Here is a 17,125-nt window from a genome sequence, read left to right as displayed (position 1 = left end):
CTGAAACAGCTCCCACAGCTCTCACAAGGGCAGTCTACCTGCTGTGGGGACAGAGCACATGGGGCCCCGAGGTGGGTAAGAAGCAGCAGTTGGCCAGCTTCTCTGCTCCCTCATTCCTCGCATTTTTCCCTGGATGGGCAGTCCCAAATCCTGACATCTCCCCAGGGCACTGGGATCCTTTGCTAGAGCAATGGCAGCAGCAGCTTTCTGCCAGTGGTCACCACACAAGACTGGTCTCACCACAGCACACCACACCAGGCGCCAGGGGTACATGGAAGCAGGCAAGGGGTCAGGAGTCGTGGAAGCCACATCCTGCTGACCTGTCTCCATACCAGATTTCCTGTTCTTTCAATCAGCAGCGAAAAACAACAGAGCAAAAAACAAAGCCAAGGCCAGGCTGGGAACCCCTTTGTCTTGCTGTTTCTTCCAGCATAATCTAATTAAAGCCACAGGAAATATGCTTTCCTCCAGTGACTAGGCATCTTTATAAAAAAACAGCACAATAAAAAGTCCATGGGCTAGGAGAATGAGGGGACAAGGGCGACAGAGGCCAGGCTTCATGGCTCCTGGCACTCGGGAGAGTTCTGCTCCAGATACCTGTATACCTGTTGCCTTGCTGAGACACCTTGTGGCAGCTCTCATGGGGCACCAGAGCATCTGGAAGTTCATCCAAGATCTCCCAGAAGAGGAGCTGCCACAACGCCCTGCATCGCCCTTGACATTCTTGAGAGGCTCTCCAGGCTCTGGTCCCTCTGTGCAGGACTTCAGGAGCTCACAAATGGCTTTGCAGTAGGTGGGAAGGGGGAGGGGGGTGTGCTGTGGAAAAGAGCACTGGCAAGACAGGGTGGGTGGAAGAAGAAAGGAAAGAGCTGGAGGACTATTTCAAGTATTTTATTTTTTAAAAATTCTCAGTTAAAACCACAATGGCTGTGCCTTTCTGTGGGTAAGAAACACAACCAGGGTAGCTCTCAGGCTCTACTTCCCAAGTGGGCAGCTCTGAGGCTGTGGCCCTGCCAAGTAGGTAACACAGCACTGGGCTCCAGCTCGGGAGGGCTCACAGCTCTGAGCAGCTGCTCTCTTAAAATACATTTAAAAGCAGTTGTGAGAACAAACTGTGGTGTTAAAAAAGGAAGGGGAAAGGAGCAAGGGAGGCTCTCCCAGCACTGGACGGCTGTGGCTGGAGGGCCCACACTCCTGCCTGGGAAGAGCCACAGAGCTTGTGGCATCCAGCAGCTTTTCTTCTTTAAAGAGAAAAAAAAAATTAACCAACCAACAGTACTTTCTTTGAAAGATTCCCTGCAGCCACAAATTTCATCAGTTGTTCACATAAATATGCTGTCTTCCCCACAGGAAATGCTCTTGCCTAAGCCTTCCTTTTCTGCTAAACAACGTGCTTCAGATTCCCTGCAAACAAAAGGAAGCAAAAAAGGGTATTTCCACTGATATTTTAGCCTGATGGAGTGACCTGGCAAGGGGTGCCACTCCCATGCCTGATGGACTAGACCATGATATGGGAATTCCAGCCTCAGCACAGATCTCAGTTCCTGCTGACCCGTCACTCCCTCTGCAGAGGCTGCTGCCCTCATTTGAGCCAGGCTTTGGAAATTACCACAAGGGGACCTTGCCAATGCTTTCACTATGCTGAATGCTGCTTCGGGATTTATGGACCAGCATCCGAGATGCGCATGCTCACTCCCTGCTGCCTTGTCCTTCTTTCAGGCTGGATTCACAGACAGGAGTGCACAGCCCTCCCCCACCCCTTCCAGCTCTGGAGTGATGCTGTTCCTCCTGCCCTCTTGGACATTTTCCCAGGCAAGAGATGCCCTCTCCCTAGGATTGGCCTGTGCTTGGTAATGGACACCTGAAGGCATCCACAGCCACTGGACTTCCTACCCTACTTCTAACACCAGCACACTGCAGAAAAGGGGTGCCAAGCCCCATCATGCTGCTCTGAGCCCCTCTTGCAGAGAGAGACAAGACAGATGGGTAAGGGCATTGAATGAGTTTCAGTGCTGGAGCTGGCAGAGCTCACCGAGCTGCCTGTCCTGGACTTGAAGAGCTTCAAGTCCTGCCTGCTGGAGACCTGTTCCAATTCCAGAAAGCTATTTCCCACAGCCTCCTCCTGGACCAACTGGAAAGACACAGACTGGATGGGTCGTCTGCAAAGGGGATAGGGAGGGAGCTAGCTTACAGGGAGCTCACAATGGGTGGTGATCAAGGGACTTTACATTGTCTTGCAGCCTGTCATAAGTGGGGTCCCCCAGGGACCGATACTGATACATATTGCTCAACATTGTAAATTACCTGGGTTGAAAACAACCACAGAACCCAACTGGGTGCTGCGGTGAACAGGTCAGAAGGAAGAGGTATCTTAAGAGAGTAGGACAGGCTGGAAGACTGGGCTACAAATAACAGTTTTAAGTTTAACAAAGGCAAAACCAAGGTCCTGCTCTTGAGATAGAAGGTGGCCAGTTCAGGCTGGGATTTGTGTGACTGGGAAGCAGCTTTGTGGAAATGGATGTGGGGATCCTGATAGGCAGCAAGCTGAATAGGATCCAGCAGTGTGCTGCTGCAGCAGTGAAGCAAACTATATCCTGTGCAGCCTGTATAGGAGCATTACTAAGAAAAACTGGATTATCTCATTCCAGGTCCATCAGACAAATGATGAGTACTGTGTCCAGTTATGATCCCCACAAATCACGAAAGACATGGACAGAGCAGAGAGGGTCCAAAGGAGGACCAAAAAGGTGATCAGATGCTGGAGAACCTGCCCAATGAGGAGAGACTCTGCCTGTGGAAGAGAAGGCTTAGGAGGGACTTAATCACAGTAATCTGTACTTGAAGCCTGCTCTGTAGGCTTCAGAGGACAGAAGATCTCTCTTCACAAGGAGGCACATGGAGAAGACAAGGGACAACAGGTGTGAGTTGCACCAGGAGAAGTTTCACCTTATTTTAAGTGCTTTTTTTTTACAGCAAGAACAATCAATCACTGGCGGAAACTCCCCAGGGATGTGGTAGCGGCCTCACTGTCAGAAGTTTTCAGGACATGACTTGCTAGGTAATCTTGCCTATGATCCCCTTCCCACGAAAAGTTTGGACTAGATGATCTTTGAAGTCCCTTAGAACCTGGGCTGTTCTATGATTCCAAAAAGGACAAGGCCCCATGCTCCCCTACCCAGCCAGAGCAAAGGCAATGCCAACTTTTGCTACAGGAACCCATTACTCTGTACCACCAACCCTGAAAATCCCAAGGGATGTGGGAGGCCAGTGACACTGCACTAATGAGCAGCCACGTGAATGTGGTTCATCTTTCCAGTCAGTGAGAAAGGCTCCAACAAGCTTTTCTGAAGCCCTCTCTAAAAAAACCTGTAAGCCTGAAGCAAACACACCTTTGATAGAGTTCAGAATTTCTTGAATTCTCTGTGGCTCATTGCGGTCTGGTCTGCAGCTTGGTGTGATCTCCAGCACATAATCAGGACCATACTCTGTGAAGAACTGCAGGGAGGAGGAGAGGAAAATCAACAGAGAGGCCTCTGAAGGCTGAGGCTAGAGAGAGGGCTCTCCATGGGTTCCTGTTTGTAAAAAGGCAAAAAAACGTTTCTCTACCTAAGGGCCACGTGTAGCTTCACTACATCAAGGTGGTACTTCAGCAGTGTCTGTGTCCACCTGGAGTTTTCAACCGCTTCCCAGTTCAAGGGATGGGAAGCAGAGCCAGTGAAGCAACCAAAAAGCAGTCAAATGTCTATCCCAATGCTTTATTTGGGAAAGCTGTTGACACTCATTTTACACACAGTTACCTGCAAATGGGATTTTTTTACTACTAAATTTCAAGTGCTGTAATCACATATCCTACTTGTCACTTCCCATCCTGCTGAACACTGCACTGACATGACTGTGAAACACCTGGGAAAGGAAAAATCAGTGTGCTGGAAGGATACTGTGTCTCTCCTGGCTGAGTGCTCAGACAGCATGCAGGAAATCTGCAGCACATGGGGTCGATGTGCTAACGCAGAATCACAGGTTACTGTGAGCCACTGTGTCATGAGTCTGGCCAAGACAAGGGTCAGTTTTCAGAGTAGCTGGGAGGAGGCATGGCCAGGACACGGAGGTTATTCTACACCATCTCTCATCATTGCTGAGGGCAGGGGAAAGGGACTCTTCCAGACATAAGGGATTCCTTCCAGCTTATATAATGTGGCAGAGGAAGCCATGCGGTTTTGTCTATTGTCAGGGGGCAGGGGTGTTTCTATGTGAATTGTTTTTTGTTTTCTTGTTCCCTCTGTCATTAGTATTGTCACTGTTATTGTTTAGTAAATTGTTCATGCTCTTAGCAGGAGCACTAAATTGGAAAGTACCATTCCTAAGACAACTTTAATTGGTGCCCAGTATGGGGCACAAAGGGTTGAGATAACAACAGATTTGTCCAGAGTGGGTTGGAAACAAATTTGATTCTAAGCATTTGTTCATATTAGGTAGAGAACCACTGGTCACAATGCTGCTTGGTCTGTTCATGTGGGTGTGGTATGTATGTGTGAGCATATATGTGTTCCTTGTGATGGTATTTTTCAGAGCAGGAGAGGGATCAGGACTGTTTTGTTGCTGTACTCTGTGATACCAGTTTATGAAATTATAACAATGGCAATGAGGGTCATTTGGGATGTGTATTCAGTGTTCCTTCTCCTACCCTTACCTTAGGCACTACCTTTGTTAGTCCATTAATAATAGTACTCAGCCTGAGGGAGAAACAGGAGAGGATGATTTTTCCCAACTTGTCACTCCCTCTTCCTCCTTCAGGCCTGTTACAACAACTTTTCAAGAATTTTGAATTCTCTTTGGATGTTACAGAAAGTATGTTCTTGTTGCTATGGTTGCTATGTCTCTTATGTGTCTCCTCAGTACAGCTGATAACATGTTTAGAGTCAGCGGAGTTCAAACCATGTTGAGAGTCAGGACAGAGATTTCTAGGAAGGTCATTCAGAGATCTGCCCCAAGGGTGGACAGTCATGAGAAGATAGAAAATGGGAGGAAACGGGCCAGCTTCTGGGGAATTCTCTGCTCCAGTGGTTTGGAAGTTCATCCCTGTACAACTACAGGACCCTAATATAGTGACAGAATATTTGCAAGGTGCGTTCTGTGTCAACTCCAGAGAGAAGCAACTTATTGGAATGTGCTGGGCCCTGGCTACTCTTTACCAGACACTGCTGGTCACGAGACAGAACCCTCAGGGGGAGGAGGAGGAAAGCAGAGCAACAGGCACTATGGTCACTCAAACTTCAGCTGAAAAACAAAATTAAAGCCTTGAGAAGGCAAAAGGCACATCCTAAAGAGCTCTTTGAGGAAACCACGTAATTCTTTTGCCCATCCTCTCTGTTACTATCTGAGACTGGAGTTTACAGGCACATTAAACCCCTCACAGAAAGCTGCAGACAGCCTCTGGTTTTGGGCACGAGCACCAACCATACTGCTACATAAATGTCTTCACAAAACAGGACTGTGTGGCAAGGATGCTGTGTGGATTAGGCAGAACAATTGGGTCTTCTGCAAGGAGACGGGTTTTTCAAAGCATTACCTCATGATCAGGGATCTCAGAGGACAGTGTTCTCCCAAGGATGACCCCAGTCAAGTATGTCCAGCAGCGAGCGGTGTTGGCAAGGTTGTAACCTCCTGTTTCCAGCAAGAATTGGGATTTGAGGAGGAAGAGTGAGGAACGGGAAAAGAAAAAAAGAGATTTAGGTGGAAGGAACAAATCATGAAACCACTGTGTACAGGTTACATGAGTTCAGCTTATTTCCTCCACTCAAGCCATGCCCAAAACCTGCCTTCTGCACCTGCTGGCTACACAAGGCCAAGTCTGAATGACAGTGTATGCAAGAGCAGACCACTCAAACTGAACCCCAGTTACAACCAGCGTGGCAGAGGCCAGTCCTCCAGCCACCATCTCAGAGTCAGGATGAGCTCACAACCCCATGTGCTCAACTCTCTCCTGGCAACAAGAAGAGCCATTCTCAAGTAGCAGGCTGCAGCAGAAATGGGGGCTTCCTGCTTTTTAATACCAGCCTTTGACCTACGAAGCAAAATACACATGCCCAGCCATACCCTGGTGAGCTCTTCAGCACCATCATGTTTGAAAGGACAAATGTGAAACTCATCACTATAACTTGCAACTGTTTTACACTGAAATGAGATTTCACAGTGAGCAAGAAATGGTTACCTACATGGTAAAGGAACATGAGCCCACAAGGAGAAACCTTAGCTGAAAGCAATCCTGCAAGAGACTCAGGTATGTTTTTTTCCAGAACAGAGGACTAGAAGAGTAAAGGGAGAAAAGCACTTTGACAAGACAGACCATATTATTCCGATATTCCCTTCTGTCTGCAGTGGGGTTTTTTTCCCTGCTTTTTTTTTTTTTTTTTTTTTTTTTTACTCCTCCCCTAATTTCCACTTCAAATGCTTCCACATGCTCCAGTGGTGGACACTCCTTTGCTGTTTTCACAAGTGACACATAGTTGATCATCATTTTTTAACAGAAGTTTTGGGTTTTGTTTGACAGGTGACATCTCCGGCACACTCACAGACAAGCCACAGCAGGACTGAACACTGATAACCTTTCCAAAACAAAGGGCATCAGGCACATTAAATATTAGCCTTAATATGCTATACATGATTTCCCCCATCTAAAAAAGGACAACACCTAGAGCTGCTCCGGCTCCAGTCATGGAGCTCAGGGGCTTTCCCTGGCACACAGGGGCTTTTGTGGTTCTGAAATGCTCTGTTAACATAACACCTGTCCTGTGCTCTCCCCACTGAACAAGCAGCTGATTAGGCAACACAACAAAGTCCAGCTTAGCTTCTGAGCTAAGAGCCCTGCTGTATCTTGCAGGCCTTGTCCCAAGCCCCTGCTTGAATCTTAATGAAACCATTCATCACCAAGTGCCCAAGATAGGTTTGGGAACACAGTGCTCACTTTTAAAGTGAAGCACCAAAGGGCTGATCAGCAGAGATGGGAATCAGAGATGTCACTGAGAAGTCAGGGTCAGTTTGTTGGCCTCTCCTCTTCTCCAGAGGAGCCATGCAGCTTTTAACTCAAGATCTGAGTCAGTACTGAGACTTGCACCTGTCAGTATAAATGATTTCAGGTGTGAGAAAAGAGTATTATGCCACAGTGCATCCTCCTGACACTGCCCAGCAGTCACCCTGCTAAACCCTTGCCAGTCCTGAGCCCAAGGGCAGGCAGGCACTCGAGGCAGGGTCACAGGAGGACAAACACATTTCTCTGAGAACAGCAGGATGCACTCACCTCCTCCCAGGACAAGAGTTGCTAGCTGCCACTGCAGGACATACTTAAGGCACTTCCCCACTCCCTCAGGTGTCATGTTGAAAGAGCACATGGGGTCTCCAGCAATGGTGTCCGCCCCCAGCTGCAGCACAACTGCATCAGGGTTGAAGGCAGCATACACCTCCTTCAGCACTCTAGAGAGAAGAGAAGCAGTCCAGTTACTGCCAGCACAGCCCAGAGGAATGCTGGTGGCATGGCCCTGGTCACTCAGATCCACCAATGCCTCTCAGGGTTTCTGCATTCTCTGCTTCCACCCAACTCACACCAGTTACACTACCTCTACTCCCAGCCTCTGCTCTGAGCCTTGTACCTCCACAGCAATTTTAGCTCTCAGAGCACTTATCAAAAGGCTGATGAATGCAAAAGCACCACTGATAACATGGCAGAGGGGGATCTAGTCCTCACCAGTTTAGTGGTAGCATCAAACTCCACATTCACAGTCTGCCTTTTGGCTGCACGATGGTCCAGGGGCTTTTCTGCCCTGTGAAAGTTATAGTGGAGGTCAGGGTCTGGCAAAACAACCACCCCGAACTCTCAGACACCTCTCACCAGGACAGGCCAGGAGAGGACAGGAGAAACAGAGGAAGACTGGCTAGGGTCTTACTCTCCTCTCTCCTGTATGGCTCTTGAGGCAAAACTATGAGGAGAAGCTCTGTGCTGGATGTAGTCAGCCTGCAAAAACCAGGATTGGACAGAGCTTCATTCTTCAAGCCCATTGTGGTTTTGGGAAATACAGGCAATTACCCTCAAACAACAGCTGGATGAGACATCCATGGTCATGTCCATGGACTGCCTCCCAGCCAGGATAGATCTCAGAGATCTCTAAGTCTCTTTGCAGAAGCTTCAGCTCTACACAGCTTGAAACCTATTGTAAGTTATCATGTCCTTCAGCTGTGAATGCATGCAGCAGGCTCCTCCTGAATGGGTTCCTGACCCCAGAGCTGCCTTTTGAAAGCATGTCCTCCAGCACAAAGAGGGCTGCTCTGCCCCAGCAATGGCAAGCACCAATAAGCCAACAGGAGGCATGGCCCCCCGCATGACTGCCCTACCGGCCTACAAGTTTAGAGAGGTTTCAGCCCTCAAGTGTTAGAGGTGGACATGCTACCACATCCTGCAGCCCTGCACTGAGACTCCTCTCCCCTGGAAAAGAACAAGACCTGCAGCCCAGTTTTGACATGGGCAGCAGCTTGTGAGGTCCACCATCATCTGAAGGACACAGGGGACTGCCAGGAGGCAGCTCTGTCACTGTCAGATATTCAGCCTTCAGCCTTTTATTTTTCCAGCACAGACAGAAGGTGCTAGGAAAATGCTTTTAGCTAAGCCCCAAACATATGTTCCACAGTCAGAATTCAGAGCACTTACTTGAAGAAAAAACATCTAGCCCTAAGTCCACAGATAAAAAATACTTGTCACTTCTCAGTCTCTCCTTAGATAGACACCTGTGGAGGTGTATCTAAGGAGACAGGCTAACCCATGGCAGAGACCCTTCCAGCCACCCACAATGTCTCTGTATATTCAGTTTGTCTAAGGATTCATACGAGACCTCTGAGAATTTAAGAGTCCATGTTCATTGTAATCAAAGGCTGCAACAGGGGAAGGGACAAGGCTTAAGAAAGGATTGTAATTAAAAACACTAAGCTGTGTAGTATCTTATTCTCTCTCTAAAGTCCCATCCAAGCCAGCTGTATCAGAGCAAGAGGGCTTACGATTCACAGATCTGGTAATATTTTTCATCCTGAATGCCATCTTGAATGGGCACATTCACGCTGTAGTAGCGACCTTTTCCCAGGCCAACATCTGTCACATCACCAGTGCCTGCACAAGAGAAACACCCCAATTAGAAGGGAAAGTAAAGCAGCAGCAAGAGACGCGTGGCGTGTCTCAAAGGCACGATGAGAGCCAGGACATTCAACATGTGTATGAAGAAGTCCACTAGCCACCACCAAGAAAGGTGGGGTGGAGTGACCCAGTTCTATCCTTCACCCAATTCTGCCATGCAGCATCAAAGGAACTCTGCCTAGAGCTCAGCTACAACCAGAAAGGGGGAAATGCAAAACATGTAGCTCCCCCTCTTTCCTTCTCCTGGGTCGTGAGAAGAGACAGCAAGACGTGCTTTTACATCTTGTCTTTATGGAGGCCTCACCAGTGATGTGTGAACCAAATGAGCACAAACCTCACAAGTTCAACTTGCCTGGGAAAAATCCTGGTGAAAATTTGTGCAGAGAAACAGTCATGACCTTCGAAGTGAAACTAAAGGCATCCTCAACTCCTATTAGGAAATTGAAAAAAAAAACAACTTTCATGCATCATTTATATAAATGACAGAGTCTGAACACACTGAGTTGGTTGATACACACAGGCAGCAAGCAGAGAAGGAGCAACATAAGCAAAGTAGAAATGCAGATCTGGCTCAATACGTCTTCAGTCCACAGAGACTGGAGTTCAACTGCAGCAAAGATCACAACTGCTATGAATCTGGTAGGTCTCATGCTAATCAGTACTGAATGGATCTGAATATCTCACGTCACTACCCATGGTAGCAGCACTTGCCTGTGCTGCTAGGCCTGTGAAGCTGGGAGAGGGATCCAAGCAGGGCTCACTTGGCCAGAGCTTGGCTGTGATCAGAACCAGTGCTACTGGGCTCTCTTGCTTTTTCTCAATGCTGCTGTGGTTCAACGTGCCTTTTCCTTAAAGACACTATTAAGACAGCGGGCATGGAGAGGGAAAAAAGAAATAATAGGAAACTTAACAGAAACCAAATACAGGGAGAAAATGGAACAAAATTAAACACGTCATAAAATTTAGGAGAGCAGGAAATGTTAAATGGGGTGGAAACAATGTCCCTGAAGGAGGGAGCAGTTTCGGCAAGGCCAGCTTTGCCTCTAGATTTATAGCATCAAGCCTTCTTTTAAAAGCAGCACTTACTACTGGCTACTTCCCTCTTGCTATGGACACTTTAACAATTAAACCCTGACACCAACTGCTCTGCCAGGATGGGAGACTGGGACACATTATCTGTTGCTTTAGGTACAAGACTTCTGCCCACACCCACAAGAGAAGTCTGAGGAGAAGCATTGGGCAAGTTTGTAAAGCAGGACAAGGCATAAATAGATTGGGGGAAACTCCACTGCACCGAAAGGAGCCGAAGCCATGGCTGTTGCAGCAAGTAAACCCCTGCTGTGCAGATAGGCCTTGCCTTCTCCCATTCGCTCCTGAGTCTGTGCAGCTGTGCTGTTTGCAGCCTTTGCTGGGCCTTACCATCTCCATGATGCAAATCCAAATCAATATAAAGGATGCGGTCAAATTTCTGGCGCAGTCGCAGGATCCCCAAGACAGCGTCATTCAGGTAACAGAAACCAGAAGCTTCATCCCTGTGAAAACAATGCCTGTGACATTGAATATTGCCAATGCAATCACCACTGATTTCAGCATTCCCACTTTGGCTTTGCAAGTGTCCACCTCACAGGGATGTACAGAGGAGTACAAAAACTCAGCCCAGTAGTGACCAAGAGACGGGTCGGGAACAGTTCAAAGCATGGCTGGGAAGCACAGAGAACAGGACTGCTTGCCAACTGCTTCTCAACTCTGGGCTTTCTGGCAGCTGGGTGAGCATCATTCAGGTCTGCAGAAAGACACTGGTTTGAGGAGGGTACCTCTGACCACTGCGCTGTTGAACAAATAAAATGTTAGCTTTCTGCACCTGAGACATTTTAAAGAAGTTCAGAGCCACCTGACTCAAACCCACTCTCTCTGAGGCAAGAGGACAGTCCCCTTGGCCATTTTCCTGTGAGTTCTGGACTGACATAGATAGGCAGCCACTCCATCCCTGCTGTCTGGGTCACAAGTCCTGGGATGGTCCTGGCAGTGAAAGGCAGGCCCAAGCCAGTCACAGGATTCTCCTGCTGTTTTAAAGTCTCAGGCTATGAAGGTTAAGCCTCTTGCCAAAGTAACTTCCTCCTTTCTCTTCCCAGGAAAATGCAAATGGCATGTCCCACATGCAGTCCTCACGATACAGCTCCTGGGCTCAGCCAGGAGAGAGTCCCAGCAGCTAAACAGAGGACAGGTGTACCATGTAAAGATATATCACTGACATTAATCAGGGACAGCTTAATTGCTGGCATCAAAGGAACAAGAAAGTTTCTTGACTGCTACTCCAGCCTCACTCCAAAATGAAGTCTCCCTCACCACTTAGCACCAGTCCACATGCTAAGTTAAATCTGCTCTGGATAGCTATTTTAAAGCGAAGCTTTATACTTGGCAACAGGAGTACCCAAATTCCTTTTTCACAAATTATATCAGGATACAAAATACACCTCTGGGAAATTCCTCTTGACTTCCAGTCACAGCACTCAGCTCATTCTCTCTGATATTTCCTGCTCAGCAACAGCTGGGAACAGTGAGGAGCAAGCCAGGAGTGGCACAACCACACTCGCTTTCACTCTCTGCAAGTGCCATGGAGCACATGTGTTTTCCAGTGACTCTCTTCATTTATGGTAATGCTGAAAATGGAGGTGTTAACAGGTATCCTGAAAATCTGACTCAACTGTGATTATGTACTTCTCCCCTCCCTCACAGCCCACAAGGAAGCTTGTCTTGAGCCCTCTCTCCATGCAGTAATACACATCTCTGAAACTCAAAGCAGAGCAGGACACCAGTCAAAAGCAGAGCAGTGTCGGAGCTGCAGTTCAGGACCAGCATTTGGGATTCTCCTCTGCTGCCCTAAATCCACCCAGCAAAGTTCTGAGTATCACTGCCAGAACAGAGGGTGAGGCTGCCTTGAGAAAACGCACTTACTCAGCATCTTACTCTCAACCCCAAAGGCATCCTCTGAACCAAGAGCTTCCAAAGCTCCAGGTCATTCCTACTTTTAGGACCCTGGAAAGAAACTAAACCACCAGACAGCAGGTGTTTTTGACAAAAGGAATGTATTTTGGTTTTTGACAAAAGGAATGTATTTTGCTAGGACACAGGTCCTAGAATCAAGCACCTGCAGTTTGGAGTCAGTCTGGCTGGACTTTCACATTGGACTGGCATCTACCCTGAACCATCACACACCAACTTACTGGGGTGACTGGGAAGATTCCTTTGGGATTGGTGAGTATTAAATGCCTATTTTTAAACAGACTCTTTGCTTCCCAGAACAGTGCTAATAGCTCAGCAGCAGCAACACTGCTAAGACTTTTTCCATTGCAGGCATTTTTTAAGCCATGCAATCCAGACAGAATATAACAGAAGATTTCCCAAAAGACATCAGTTCTGCATAGAGCGAGAGCTCAGCTCTGCTGAGTGCAAGTCTCCTTCCACAGCAAGCTGCAGCTGAAGCCATTTGCAGCCAAGTGCCCACCAGGAAATGGGCTGAGATGTATGAGTACACCTGCCCCAGATCTGCTCTGCAGCACATGACAGTGACAGCACCAGCTCTGGGCAGTGACCTGCCTCCTCTCAGGCCTCTGCCCTGCCCCCTGTTTCCTTCCTCTCTATCTCCTGCCTTCCCTCACACCTTGCTTTCTCTCCCAGCTAGATCACTGCACCCTGAGGGTTCTCAGGGAAGCTGGGAGCTAGGAAGCAGGGTTCAGACACCAGATGAGAAACCACAACGGAAGAATTGCTTTCTTACTTCTTTGCATGATGCCACCCTCCAGGCCAGTTAATTGCTACTTTGCACTTGCCATCCAGCAGGCACTGGGCTGCAGTGATGGTGGCTCCTCCCACAGCCGCTGCATACTCAAAGATCCCTTCAGTGGCTGGACAGTCGTAACCTGCAGGTAAGAGTCCATGTAAGAGTTTGCACCTCAGACACAACAGGCCTTTTCCTCCAGGGGAAGCACATTCCTTTTGTTGGAGTCTTCAAGACAGATCCAGGCTGGAGCAGCCTGTTCCTGAAGAACTGACCCCATGGAGGACCCATACTGGAGAAGTTCTTGAAAAACTACTACCCATAGGAAAGACTAGCACTGGAAAAGTTCATGGAAGAGAGTGTCCTGCAGGAGGGACCCCACACACACATGGGGCAAGAGTGAAGAGGAAGGAGCAGCAGAGAGGTGTGAACTGACCACAACCCCCATTCCTTGTCCCTTTACACTGCTTGAGGGGGAAAGTAGAAGAGCAGTGAGTTAAGCTGAGTCTGGGAAGAAAGCTGGATGAGGGGGATGGCGATTTCAGTTTTATTTTGAATTCTCACTATCCTACTCCATTATTAATTGGCAATAAATTGAATTAATTTTCCCATGTAGAGTCGCTTTTACTGGTGACAGTAACTGGAGACTCACCTCCCTGTTATTATCTCTACATGTTCTTTTCCACTGGATTTTCTTCCCTCCCCCCCAGTGAGGGGGAGAGAGACTATATCTTGGTAAGCACCTAGCAAAAAAAACCCCAACCACACTACAAAAATCAACCCACTACAAAAAGCAACAATCCAAATGTTTTCTTGCACTCAGTTCATTTAAAAATGTGTCCTGAATCAACTTTGAGTTGTGTTTCTGGGTTGCTGAACCTACTGGTTCCTCACACCAATCTCACAAAAAAAACTACTTTCAAGTCTCTGTCTACCTGACCAGACCCTGGCATGGTCACTGACATACCTCTTCCCTAAAAATGGACATCCACAAACTAGCCAAGCCTAGATAAACTGTAGGTCTATGTCTATAATACGATCTTCACTTAGTCCTACAGCAGCCTCCCTGCAGCTGTTGCCCACAAAGCATGATATCAGGGCTGCTTGTCTTCCTGTAGACAGAGCAGCTTCAGGAATGTAAAGTCTAAGGCACACTCATGAGAGCAGCAAAGAATCTGCAACTCTGTCTCAGTTTGGGTCGCTCTTCCCATTCCTGATACCAAAACTGCCCATAGCAATCTCACCTGCTTTACCTGCTGCATTTCTCAAGCTGTCTTAGGTCCAGGAGGGCAAGAGCCCTCTGCTCCACACGGAAGTCACCAGATTGCTCTGCAGCTGCTCTGGTCACTACAGTTCCAGGCCACTGTTCACACATGCCCTCCCCACAGCAGGCTTGCAGCAGCCAATCCCAGCTCCAGCCCGAGGGCAGCATCAGGGTCTTCCATCCCATTCCAGAGCCTCAGAGCAGCAGACGGACCCAGTCAGCAAGAGACAGGCCAAGCTATACAGAGCAGCAAAGCGAGGCTAGCTCTACCCTCAGCTGGCACCAGGGAAAGTGCCAGCCTGTCAGATGACTGCTGGGGTTCAGCAACACCCTGTTAAAGAATGTTTCCTTTCAAAACTAAGTCCAGCATCCCCCTGAGCTCACCCCTCTAACTGCAGCTTCAGCAAAAAGCATCCTGGCCCTGGCACTCAATTAATCTCTTGCCTAAGATGTGCATCCTTACCCAGTCCATACTCCACAGACTCCGGGTGGTCATCATCCCCCTCCTCACTGACCTTCTGCAGGTGCTGCAGGTAAGCATCTGTGTGGAAACTCGCCATTTCCTCCATGGAGGCCACTTTTGGCTTGACTATCCTAAGCAGAGAGGAAGAAGGGATCACATCGAGGCAAGAGGATCCAGTGTTCAGCTGGAATATCCAGCTTTAGCCTTTACAATAAGAGCCTTCTTTTGGCTGTTACTGTTGTAAAAGCAAACAAAACTCCCTCTTCTTCTTGCACTGGGCTGTCACTCAAGTTAGAAAGCCACCCAGCTGAGCTGGAGCAGGCCATGCCCCTGGTTTGGGGCGCCCACCCCTGTGAAGAACACTGCAGGTGCTGCCTGCATTAACCTTCCCACTTTGCTTCAAGTTTTTTTTTCCCTGTTCTGCATGTTCTCTCTGTTTGTGCATTCCCCAGCATATCCAACATTCAGTTTACACACAGAGGAACTAATGGAGGGAAATGCCCAGGCCCAGCACAGCCCTGTGGCAGGACCTCAGCCTAGATCAGGAGCTGTGCAATGCCTCTCACATGCTGTGACCTGCACCAAAGCAGAGACCGTCACTGTTCCAAGCAACTTGCACAGCACCTTCCTGGGTCTGGGTGCTTTGCAGTATGCCTAAACAAATCCTGCAACACACTGAACCCTCCCCAAAACTTGGACAGTGGGAGCATGCACAGGCAGTGCAGCACAGCTCCGTTGCTACAGGAAGAACACAGGAAGCTCCCAGCTCCAGGCTGGCCCTGATGCTTCCGATCCCATGCAAGGGCAAACAGTCCTTCAGGTCTGCTCTATAATGATGCCTGCAGTCATTTCCCAAGCACACTCTACCAGAGAAAAAAAAATCTTTTAAAAAAGAAGTCTCAAAAAAACCTTCTGGTTGTGCTGGAGTACATTTTTTCTAAGATTTTATGAGAAGCTTCACAAGAGGGACTGAGCTCTGCCTTTCTTATTTTTCCCTTCACCTTGACGCTCCAGCATCAAGAGCTGAATGAGGAAGCAGGTACCTCACTTCTCTGCCCCAGATCTCATCCGGTCTTCTCTCCTGAATAGCACGCAGACCTCACAAAAAGTCTCTCAGATATATTACAATGCACCTAAACAATATGGTCCCTCTCTGCATCAGCACTGACTGATCAGTGGATCTGGAGCAGCACCAAGGCTGTCACCCTACTCAGGAGTCTCAAGCATGGGGGTGATACACACTCTGTAGAGAAAGCACAAGGCTATAAGTGCTCCACCAAACCAGGAGGTAACCATAAATTACACCTGCCATAATTACTGTAATCGTGTCCATGTAGCAAAACAAACATTTTCCTTTAATCCTGCAAATACGCACAGTGAGGGCTCCTATAATCACACCACCAGCAGGGACAGTGTGAAACTTGAAGTTACTCAGCACCTTCCAAACCTTAGTGGAGACTAAAACATTCCTTCACAGAAACGGGAGCACTTACTTCATTTGGTCAAGCAAGCAATATGCTTCAATCAGTGAATGCACCATGCTGGCCTAAAGAAAAGAATAAGACTGTGAGAGCAGGAAACACAAAGCCAGCAACCAGGGGCCCAAGGACTCGCAGACGAGGTGTGGCTCAGACTCCTCCCAGCAGCGACTTTCCCTGCCCGGGTCCCTTCTCCGGCCCGTGCCCATACCGTGTGAAAGGGCCTTCCGGTGTCCCGGGCAGAAGCACAGCCGCGCACGGCCTCCCGGGAAAGGGAATTGTCGCTTCAGTGTCCAAGCCCGCGGTGCCAGAGGCGATGTGAACGCACAGACGAGCCATCCCCGCTCTAACCCCACACTCCTCTCGCCAGGAGTTTCCCCCGCCTTCTCCTTTCCTACCGCCGTGCCGGGCGCCGGCTGCCCGCGCCCGGGCCTCACCGCTGTGCTCCCCGCGCCCCCTCGCCCCCGCCGCGGCGCTGACCCGCTTGGGCACTTTGCAGAGGGAGTCGCAGAGGGTCACGTACTCCGGGCTGTATACGTAGACCGGCGGCGGCACCGCCGCCATGGGAGCCGGCACAGCCGGGACCAGCGCCCGCAACGCCGCTAGTCAGGGCAGGCCACGACCGGCAGTTCCGGCCCCGAGGCGTGCCGGGAGCTGTAGGCCCGCCCCGCCATTATCCTTCCTCCTGCCGCGTAAGAACAGGCAGCCTACCCGTGTTAGAGGCGTTTTTATTGGGGTCTCCACGCAGCTCGGGTGGTGTTTATTCTCTAAGAATGTAATTTTAAAAGGCCCGTGGCCTGCACGCAGCCCCCCACGTGGCGCCCGCCCTGCTCAAGGAGCCGCAGTTCAGGAGATGCCCGGGCCCCCCGACCCCAGGCAGCTCCCACCGGGTCCCTCGGGTCAGAGGGAGGCGCCGGGCAGGGGCTCGGGCCCTTTAAGGCTCCCCTGACGGGAGCAGGGATCACCA

At 49.2% G+C, this 17,125-nt stretch overlaps 1 protein-coding gene across 4 annotated transcripts; it reads right to left on the bottom strand.

The window, feature by feature from the left end:
- Positions 1 to 875: 875 nt before the first annotated feature.
- Positions 876 to 16,824, bottom strand: HDAC8 (histone deacetylase 8). 4 transcript variants are annotated; one of them, XM_059482894.1, is made up of 11 exons: positions 16,639 to 16,824; positions 16,174 to 16,226; positions 14,681 to 14,811; positions 12,954 to 13,095; positions 10,595 to 10,707; positions 9,528 to 9,605; positions 9,043 to 9,151; positions 7,298 to 7,470; positions 5,570 to 5,664; positions 3,390 to 3,495; positions 876 to 1,404 (listed from the first exon to the last, which is right to left on the bottom strand). In XM_059482894.1, exons 1-11 carry the CDS (start codon positions 16,720 to 16,722, stop codon positions 1,382 to 1,384), a joined length of 1,107 nt encoding a protein of 368 aa, XP_059338877.1. In that variant the 5' UTR covers positions 16,723 to 16,824; the 3' UTR covers positions 876 to 1,381. The 4 variants fall into 4 exon arrangements, with proteins under 4 accessions (XP_059338877.1, XP_059338878.1, XP_059338880.1 ...); XM_059482895.1 differs by having other exon boundaries at positions 16,682 to 16,792; XM_059482897.1 differs by lacking the exon at positions 16,639 to 16,824 and adding an exon at positions 16,596 to 16,615.
- Between the last annotated feature and the right edge of the window lie 301 nt (positions 16,825 to 17,125).

The sequence above is a fragment of the Ammospiza nelsoni genome, chromosome 15, assembly GCF_027579445.1.
Source record: "Ammospiza nelsoni isolate bAmmNel1 chromosome 15, bAmmNel1.pri, whole genome shotgun sequence".
Taxonomy (NCBI): domain Eukaryota; kingdom Metazoa; phylum Chordata; class Aves; order Passeriformes; family Passerellidae; genus Ammospiza; species Ammospiza nelsoni.
This window is presented reverse-complemented; position numbering and strand designations above follow the sequence as displayed.

Coding starts and splice junctions, on each gene's coding strand:
- HDAC8 (XM_059482894.1), bottom strand. CDS start 16,722: ATGGCGGCGGTGCCGCCGCCGGTCTACGTATACAGCCCGGAGTACGTG. Junction 16,227..16,638: donor TCTGCAAAGTGCCCAAGCGG/GTCAGCGCCGCG, acceptor TCTTTTCTTTAG/GCCAGCATGGTGCATTCACT. Junction 1,405..3,389: donor AATTCTGAACTCTATCAAAG/GTGTGTTTGCTT, acceptor TTTTGTTTGCAG/GGAATCTGAAGCACGTTGTT.